This window comes from Pelodiscus sinensis, chromosome 1 (genome assembly GCF_052426305.1).
Source record: "Pelodiscus sinensis isolate ZL-2025 chromosome 1, ASM5242630v1, whole genome shotgun sequence".
NCBI classification, from domain to species: domain Eukaryota; kingdom Metazoa; phylum Chordata; order Testudines; family Trionychidae; genus Pelodiscus; species Pelodiscus sinensis.
The window spans coordinates 355,611,462-355,621,438 of record NC_143052.1 but is presented as its reverse complement, the minus strand read 5'-3'; the positions used below and the strand labels follow the sequence as shown (position 1 = coordinate 355,621,438).

Here is a 9,977-nt window from a genome sequence, read left to right as displayed (position 1 = left end):
TTAGGCCCTTTTCTGAGTAACTATCCACAACAGCCTATCCCGGATTTGCTTTGTCATCAACCCATAGATGATGGGGTGTAGTGTGGGAAGCATCAGTAGTTGCACATTGGCCATGAGGATGAGCACAGGCAGGGGCACATTAGAAGCAATCCTCTGCATCAGGGAGACAGAGAGATCTGGGATGTACAAGGTTGAGAGGGCGCAGAGATGAGACCCGCAGGTTCCAAATGCTTTGAGCCGAGCGTCCTTTGTGGGCAGTCGGAAGATGGCCCTGAGGATCTGGATGTAGGACACGGCTATTAAAAACCCATCCACACCATGCACAAAGAATGTCACAAAGACGCTGTAGTAACTAGTGGGGCGGTTGTCAGCACAGGCCAGGGACACCACAGAAAAGTGCTTGCAGTACGTGTGGGGGATGATGTTGGTTTTGCAGTATGGCCACCGACTCCCCATGATGGGAATGGGAAGTATCATCATGAAGCCGCGCAGCACCACGGCCAGGCAAATCTTGGCTACAACGGAATTTGTCAGGATGGTGGAATGTCTCAAGGGATTACAGATGGCCACGTAGCGATCAAAAGCCATGGCTGTGAACATCCCAGACTCTATCACTAAAAAGCAGTGAACAAGGTACATCTGCGTGAAGCAAGAACCAAAATCGATCTCTCTAGAATTGAACCAGAAGATGCTCAGTGTTTTGGGCACAAGGGACGTGGACAGGGCCAGGTCGGTGACAGCCAGCATGCAGAGGAAATAGTACATGGGCTCATGGAGGCTCGACTCCCTGTTAACAATGTATAGAATGGTGATGTTCCCGAAGATGGCTACAATGTACATGACGCAGAAGGGGATGGAGATCCAGCAATGGGCTGCCTCCAGGCCAGCGACGCCCAGCAGGATGAAGGTGGAGGGGTTGGTGAAGTTGGTTGTGCTAAAATCTGCCATGGAGTTTGGGAGCTGGCTTCCAACGCTGAAGCAGAATGGAGTCTCCTACAAGTACCTTATATTCCCCTCACATCTGGTAGGTGCCCAATGTCCCACGTGATGGTTGTAATGCAAATACCTGGATGGAGACACAATGTCAGTATGAGACACTCAATACACTGCGGGAAAATGTTCTCATTGGGGAAGTAGATTGTTCGCTCCTTATTCACTGAAATTGACATTTTTGTTAATCAAACAAAGGAGTTATGACCAGCTAAATTTACTAAGGTCCAGATCATATTTTCTGGAGGTCCATGTGTCAGTAATTCCAACTTCCTCATGAGCACCAGCAGATAATAAGTGTTTTCCTAGAGGTTCTCATTCATTGTCGCTCAATGCAATGAACCCAGACTGTGAAGCCCCTGCTGTACACAGTCCCCCATCAACTGACATGCTCAGCATCGGAGAGTGGAAAATAATCAAAAGATCTTTACCAAGACATGTGCCAAGGGAAACATCCCAGCTAGAGCCCACCTGAAAGAGAAGGGCTGACGTCATTGACAGCAGCTCCATGGACCCAACTGCTCTATCACCGCAGTGGTCAAAACCAAGGGACCCCTTGGATGCCTAGTGAAGGGGATGGAGAATAACAGGCTCTGGCCATACACGGGTTAGGTAATGTAGTCTCTCTGTAGGGGGTGTAGCAGATAGAAAGGGGTGTCTGAGACGGGCTCTGAGAGTCGGGGTGATTGCCAAAGAGGAACAACCTGAAAACGCTGGCACTGTTGAGTTTAAAGATGTAAAGGACACGTACACGGTAGAGGAGATGACAATAATGTAACGTACACCATTCAAATGAACAAAGAGAGAAATGCCCCCCCATGCAATATCTGTGGACCATGCCTGGAAAAACTATGGCCAATGGTCTGTATCCAGCCAGCTAAACCAGCAGATCCAGCCAGGAAATGCTACAGGGAGCCCAAGGCAGGCTCCCCACTTACCTCGTCCCACTCGCACACCCCTTAGACACATGGCTGCAGGGCGGGATTTCTTTCAAAACTGTGAGCCCGGAGGCAGTGGGGGAAATGTTTGGGGCGGCTCCCATCCTCAGCACATTCCCACTGGCTCGTTTCTGGCCACAATCTGGCCAATGGAAGCTTGTGTTTCAATAACAGGCAGCCAGGAAGCCGAAGGGGCTCTACAGCACATGGTGGCAGCCAATGCAGGGGCGGGGCAGGCAGGGAAGCTGAGTCTGGAACGGGCTGCTGGCTGATAAGTCTCCTGGCGAGACCCTGCCTCCTGCACCCCAGCCCCTCCCTTCCCCAACTCTCTCCCCCAACCACACCCCCCTACTCCACATAGCCAAATGCTCTGTCCCGCCCTTCTGTACTCATATCCCCTCCCAGATCCGGCTCTCCAACCACTGTCCCGGAATACAGACTTCTCCTGCCCTAGCTCTCAACCCAAATCCCTGCACCCCCTCCTGTACCCCAATTCCCTGTCCTAGGTCACAATCCAACCCTCTGTACCTCAGTCCAGTGCCCCAGGTTACAAGTGCCTCCTGAAATCAAACTCCCTCCCTTACCCCAAGCTCCCTTCTGTATCCAACCCCCATCCCAGACCTCCATACCTTCTCCTTTCATATCATGGAAGAGTGTGGCCTTTGGCCACTTGCCAAATCCTTCCATTGGCCCCCCTTTGCAATAGACGGTGCTCCAGAAATGCCGGTTTCCCAATGCTACACCAATGAACGAGTAAAAGAGATTGAGAGGAAACCTTTAGAACGGGGCGAGGAACCTTCTTTGGGTCAGAGACTGCCGGCCATTGAGAAATCATTCGGGATGGAGGCAGTGAAGGCTGGAGTGTCAATGCAGGCTCCCTAAGGCTCTGGGGAGAAGTCCTGAGCCCCGGGGGCCAGATCCAGGCAAGCTAGGGACCATATCTGGCCTCTGGGCCATAGATCCCCACCTCTGATTTGGACAGAAGAATGGGAATGAACACTGGGATTTCTTCACGGGAATTCCTGAGACGGCTCCAATTCATGATTCCTCAGTGAAGCAAAGTGAATAACTTTGGCAGGTCAGTGGGAAATGGAAGGCAGCAAACAGTAGGGGATGGGGAGCAGGAAAGCAAGACGTAACAGAAGAAAGGGAAATATTGAGAACGAGCAATAGAGAGGGGATGTTATCATAAGGGATGTTAAAGAGAACAGGGGAAAATCCCTGGCAGAGCCATGTGTCACACCAAGCGGACTAGGAACTATATTAAGAAGAAAATAAATCCTAGGAGAAGTTTAGGATGATTCTTAGCCAGAAAAAGAGAAGCTGTAAATGTTGCTGAAAGCCGAGATGTGATCCATCCATAGCTTTGTGTTGCGATGGGAAGGAAGCCGTATGAGACCGAGCTAGCACATGAGGTGAGGAAATATTTTCCTGCCCATCAGCATCCAAAGGGGCTATTAAACCACGTCTGCAGGAGAACTTAGCGTTCTGAGCAGGAGTCACGAATGGACAAATCAATCCCACAGCCCACTTGGAACAAGGAGTAGGCAGCCAGGAAACAGCCAAGACGAAACAAAAATGGGAAGGGGCAATACTGGGATAAACATCAAGCCTATTAAAATGGAATTTTCAATAACTTTTCCCAAGGCTAGGAAAGAATGGAAAGGTTGTTATGGAATCAGTTGAAAATGAATTGCTAGGATTCTAATGAATGCCAGGCAGCCACAGGGCTTTTGGAGACCCCGTCTTGTCAAATCAACCTGATTTCTTTCCTGAAGGAGAGCACACACGTGGTTGATCAAAGAAACCGCTGAGCTGCAATCAACTTTGATTGTACTGAGGCACGTGATTTAGTACTGAGAACCAGACGTGTTAAACACAAACCCTACACAACCGCCATAAGCAAGTGTAAAACAGACTCAGCCCCATTTGCTGATCTGTCAGCAAGCGAGGTCTGTTTCCAGTGGGGTTGACTTCACAGGGGCCTGGTAGGAAGGTCACAGGCGGGGACAAGAGAGCTCTGGGTCACACTGGGTAGGCCTCGGATAAAGTACCATGTCTGGTCATAGAGCTCATTACTGGGGTTTCTGCCTAAAATCAATGGCGGGTGTTCTGCAGGTCATCTGATTGGAAGATCAAATGGCTCCTTTTCCCCTTCAAACCCGTGAATCGATCAATAATGAAAACAAAATCCAGCTTTTATAGTCCCTGTGTCTCACCACACATCAACAAGGGAACATTCTTCTGTTACGTGGAAGGCCAGACCATATAACATGGAGAAAAGACAAGAGATGGCCTAATCCTTCATTGGCCCATGGAATTTCGTGCCACATACACAGTAAGACCAAAGAGGTGAGGGGGACCGCAATTTACAAATGGACTGGCTGTTGAGGGTCATTGGAGAAACAGGCTTTACTTAAGCCGACCTAATTCCAGTCATCTGAAGAAGTGCGTTTTGCCCACAAAAGTTCATGATCCCATCTACATAGTTTGTTAGTCTTTAAGGTGCTACAAGACTATTTGTTGATTGTTACAGACTCACTCGGCGACCCTTCTGAACCTTCTGTGAGGACAGCTCTTTTACAATTGCTTTCAAATTTGCCAAACTTTTAATGTTTAGACTGTAATTTTCCACTGCCTCGTCTCTGACTCTGGCTGACCTGTTTGTTGACAGTTTCAGCCATAACCTTCAGTCAAATAGTGGGAAGGTGGGAGAAAAGACGTCTTGCCCAGTTTGGAATATTTGTCACAACTGCTCAGCGAGGATCCCTACCGCCTCCTTCATCATAGCACATGGAAGGGAGATAGCAGCACCAGGAGGACTCCCATGCAAGAGGGGGAGGTGCCAGGCTCTGTGAATTATCTCACAGTTGGCTTACAAAGTCTTCTTCCTCCGTTCTTGCTCCAAGAGGAATTATGCCTCAGTGGGGCCTGAGGAAAGTCTGGGTCACAGACCTTTTATTGTGCCTCTCTTAACGTCTTTTGTCCCGCAGGATGGTCTGTGGCACTGAAATGGGGCCACCTGAGGGCTGGAGGCAACCAGCCAACCTGAGGGCCCAGCCAAAAGTGACATTTTGGCATGTGGTACTAGAAAAATGTCACCTGTGGGGGAGGGTCCCTGGGATGTTTAGTAGCTCGGCAGAGAAAGCGCCACAGATTTACAATCACACCATGGCCACGCTGCAATGGGGTTGTGGAGCAGGGAAGCTCCTCAGCTCAGGGAGGTACCTGTGAGTGCTGAGAGCGACGTGTCTTCCCTCAGAATCCCCCTCAGGCAGCCACGTCCAGCACCTCTCTCAGCCCAGCGTCCGCAGCAGCATCCCACACTGAGAGCCAGCACAGGGGTGAGCTGGTTATAACCCAGCTCTGGACAGTCCCAGGGGGGGTTGTCTGAGCCTTTAGGGGAGAAGTGGCCTCTGGATGCCAAAAAGACTGGAAAGCGGCCTGTCTGGCTGGGCTATTTTTCCAGTGTTAGCAGTAAACAGTAATTAAGGGGCCTTCCCAAAGGGAGATGAGATCCACTGAGATTTGGGCTGAGCCAGAGGTTAATTTGCTGTTCTGTGTATTTGTGTAGATTTACATTTTGAATTTAATGAGGAAGAAAGCTGCGGATACTATCGAGCTCCTCCAAGGGCCTGTCGCCCTGTAAAGGGCCGGGAGGGACAGAACTAAGACAGCTCTGGAGACAGGTCACTGAGGGGAAACTTGAAAGCTTTCTGCAGGCACATGGGGCTGTTGGTGCGACATCGAAGAGCAGTAACTCTCATCTCCCTCTGCCACTCCTTTCACGGGAGGGTCTTCAAAAACCCTGGTATAGGAACGTCACTAGGGACACACTGGCAATATACAGATAGGTAAACTGAGGCACTGGGAGGCTTGAGTTGCCCAGAGGATGAACGGGCGGATGAGAGACAGAACCCAGGAGTCATGACGTCCCTACTGTAACATTGGTCCCTCCCTCATGCCAAGAGGAAAATCGACTCCCGCTCGGGCAGGGTCTGTTCCTTGAGTAGGAGGCGGAGGAAAGGCTGGAAGAGGAAGCCAGAGCCAGAGCAGATTTTCACGGTGACTCTGAGGGTCTCAGAAGGAGCTGGAGTGTGGGAGCTCCCCGCCCCCGTGAGGGGTGAACTCCAGGACTCCACTTCCCCTCCCACCCAGACACCTGCCCATCCAGAACAGGCCCTGGGCCTCCTTCCTACACACTCCCAGGACAATCCCTGGGGCAGGGGGAGACCAGAGGCCAGGGTAGGGGAAAGGAGGCCGTGGGGAAGGAAATGAGGCATCTTCTTCGAGACGGGATGACCGAGAGCCTCGGAGGGGGGCTTTCCCATAATGCAGCAGACTCTGAGCAGAGATTCTGACTGAGGCTTGAGGCCGGGTTTCACGAGAGATTTGAACCTGGAATTAGCCGGGTTTGGTGGGAGAGACCGTTATCAAATTGCTGTCTGATATGGTGCAGGAATGGAGACCATGGCTGGCTTTCCCATCATGCAATGCAGACTTTGTCGGCACCCCCCTTTTGTCAACCAAATGTTTTCTGCTGTGGTGTGGGAAAAACACCCCCAGAACCAAGCAAAAGGCCCCTGTTGGCAGAGCAGTGGCAGCAGGAGGGACGGGCTAGCGGTGTGATATGCAGGACAGCAGGAGAGTCTCTCTCACCAGTTCGGATCTTGGGGGCAAGGGATGGACAGAGCGGTCTCACGGTTGCGAAACAGTGTGAGATGCCCAACCTCCCGTCGCTGGAAACCCACGTGACAGCTGCGAGTGGGCCCCCCACACCGAACAACACTCAGGACTTCCTTCTGTGGCTGTGTCCAGACTCAGGGGTTTTTTCGGGAAAAGTACCCTTTTTCCGAAAAAACTTCACCTGCATCTAGACTGCAGCCGCGTTCTTTCGAAATTAAATCGAAAGAACGCGCCTTTTCTTTCGACGGCGGTAAACCTCATTTCACGAGAAAGAACGCCTTCTTTCGAAAGTGCTTCTTTCGAAAGAAGGCGTTCTTGAATGTAAATAGGGCTTCTTCGAAAGAGAGCATCCAGACTCACTGGGTGCTTTCTTTCGAAAAAGCGGCTTGCTCTTTCGAAAGTTCAGCGTGCAGTCTAGACGCTCTCTTTCGAAAGAGGCTTGCAGTCTAGACATAGCCTGTGAGTGGAGACCTGTGCGCGAAGCACTAACATAAGAACATAAGAATGGCCGTACTGGGTCAGACCAAAGTCCATTCAGCCCAGTAGCCTGTCTGCCGACAGTGGCCAGCACCAGGTGCCCCAGAGAGGGTGGACTGAAGACAACGATCAAGCGATTTGTCTCCTGCCATCCCTCTCCAGCCTCTGACAAACAGAGGCCAAGGACACCATTTTATCCCCTGGCTAATAGCCTTTTATGGACCTAACCTCCAGGAAATTATCTAGCTTCTCTTTAAACTCTATGGGTATGTCTACACTACCACCCTAGTTCGAACTAGGGTGGTAATGTAGGCATATCGCACTTGCAAATGAAGCCCGGGATTTGAATTTCCCGGGCTTCATTTGCATAAGCCGGCCGGCGCCATTTTTAAATGCCGGCTTGTTTGAACGAGGTGTACAAGCCGGCATTTAAAAATGGCACCGGCCGGCTTATGCAAATGAAGCCCGGGAAATTCAACTCCCGGGCTTCATTTGCAAGTGCGGTATGCCTACATTATCACCCTAGTTCGAACTAGGGTGGTAGTGTAGACATACCCTATTATAGTCCTACCCTTCACAGCCTCCTCTGGCAAGGAGTTCCACAGTTGACTACATACTGTGTGAAGAAGAACTTTCGTTTATTAGTTTTAAACCTGCTACCCTTTAATTTCATTTGGTGTCCTCTAGTTCTTCTATTTAGGAAACTAATAAATAACTTTTCTTTAGCGGCGCTCTCCACACCACTCATGATTTTGTATCCCTCTATCAAATCCCCCCTCAGTCTCCTCTTTTCTAAACTGAAAAGTCCCAGTCGCTTTAACCTCTCCTCATATGGGACCCGTTTCAAACCCCTAATCATTTTAGTTGCCTTTTTCTGATCCCTTTCCAAGGCCAAAATATCTTTTTTGAGGTGAGGAGACCACATCTGTACACAGTATTCAAGATGTGGGCATACCATAGTTTTTATACAGGGGCAGTAAGATATTCTCGGTCTTATTTTCTGTTCCTTTCTTAATAATTCCTAGCATCCTATTTGCCTTTTTGACTACCCCAACAACCTCAGACTGGTTTCAGTTCAGCTCCTCTGCACTCCTCAGTTGCTCCAATTCATCCTTCCCAGAGCTGTACTCTGGAGCCGCACTTCCTTTCCAGTATCCCTCTTCTGGGGCAAGTGTTCATTAAAGCCAACAGATCCTGGCCTGGCAAAAACGTTGTGTGACACATGACCAGAGAGGGTTAGCAACTGTCAAACTTATTGACCCAGATTCAGTCTTTAACAAAAGCACATGGCAGTGTGGAGGTGCTCTTGCGTGAGAGTTCTTGGACAAGAACCCGCCAGTGTAGACATAGCCTAACATTTCCAATTCTACTATGCATATTTTTTGAGATGGGGCTACCAGATCTACATTCATTGGTCCATACTGTGACACATTCTGGAATCTCGTTCCAATAATTTGGTGGAGGACATGCATGTCAGGAGAATGGTTTTTTATTTGCTGGGTAATCTATCACAGACTGCTGCCACAGAATCAAAGCAAGCAGACATGGGGGCTAATTGAGAGCTTACCCGTAGCAGCACAGCAATTAGGTCCTTTTGTGCGCCTTTAAAAGTGTCCCTCAGATAAGGGAAGGGGAGGGAGAAGAGCGAAGGACTGAAAGGAGAAAGTGAGTTGCTAGAGTGCTGGAAACTGAGACAGGAAAGATATTTTGGCTAGAGAAGAAAAAGGTGAACCAGGGTGGTGTTTCGAGAAGGGCAAGAAAAACAATGAGGGGTTTGGAACGGGTCCCGTATGAAGAGAGACTGAAAAGGCTTGGACTTTTCAGCTTTAAAAAGAGGAGACTAAGCAGGTGGGGGTATGAGAGAGATCTATCAACTCATGACTGGTGTGGAAAAAAGAAATAAGGAAAAGTTAATTACTTGTTCCCATAATAAATGAACTGGGAGTCACCAAATGAAAGTGAAACCAGGGCTGATCCCTCAACTCCCATAGTCTGTGCTCAGTGGGAGGCATTGAGCCATTGGGATCCATCCCACTTTCACTGGATGCCTTATTCTCCATACCATCAGCTCATGCCAGTGAGTGGAAGGTCGTGCAGATGCTTCCAGGGAAAGTGACTTGCTCTGGGGCTGAATGGGAGCCAAGCAATAAGGCAGCTTCTTTCAGGGTTGGGAGGAAAGGGATTTTCACCCCAAATCCCATGCTTAGGAAACTGATGCTTAACTATTAGGGCACAGAGAGCCAGCCCACTAGCCTTTCTTCAGCTGGTATCCTTGGTTATCTAAATCTTGTGATGGGCAGAGATTGCCTCCTGTATGGGTAGAGGGACACAGCCTGAACAAGGGGAGGACCCCAAGATGCCAGTGGGTTCAGAAACCGGTACCGACTCCAATCTCATCAAGTCGTCTGAGAGGACAGAAGCAGGACCAGCAAGTTAGGGCTGCTAAGTCCCGGGAGGGGAACATTTGCATGGGACCAACGTACAAGAACATCATGAAATGTGTGACCGAGAGAGATGAGGCCCTCTGGGAAAACCCCAAAGTCCAGGGCCCATATTTCATCATCTAGAGGGACCTCTTAGACCTGGTCACATGTGATCAAGAGGTCCACCAGCTTCTAGTGCCATGGAAACACCAAAGGGCAATCTTCAGCCTCGCTCACAGTCACCTTTTGGGGGGACATCTGGGGGTGGGAACACATAGGTGACAATCTTGCACAGATTCTTCTGGTTTGCAGTTGATGAAGATGTCTGACAGGGTTTTGCCTCTTGTACCCTTGCCAAGGTTCCAGCCATTGGTCGGCTCTGAAACCCCTCTTCTTACTGGCAGAAGCTAGGAGCTGAACAGAGCTCATCAGTAAGGCTTTCTGTTTGTCACAGAGATCACAG

The 9,977-nt window shown here is 49.8% G+C and overlaps 1 protein-coding gene across 1 annotated transcript; it reads right to left on the bottom strand.

Annotated features, from left to right (window-relative positions):
* Positions 1–747, bottom strand: LOC142830546 (olfactory receptor 52M1-like). Its single transcript, XM_075936036.2, has one exon. It carries the CDS (start codon positions 745–747, stop codon positions 1–3), a length of 747 nt encoding a protein of 248 aa, XP_075792151.1.
* Between the last annotated feature and the right edge of the window lie 9,230 nt (positions 748–9,977).

What these genes read in the sequence shown, in the direction of transcription:
- LOC142830546 (XM_075936036.2), bottom strand. Translation starts at nt 747, where the DNA reads ATGCTGGCTGTCACCGACCTGGCCCTGTCCACGTCCCTTGTGCCCAAA.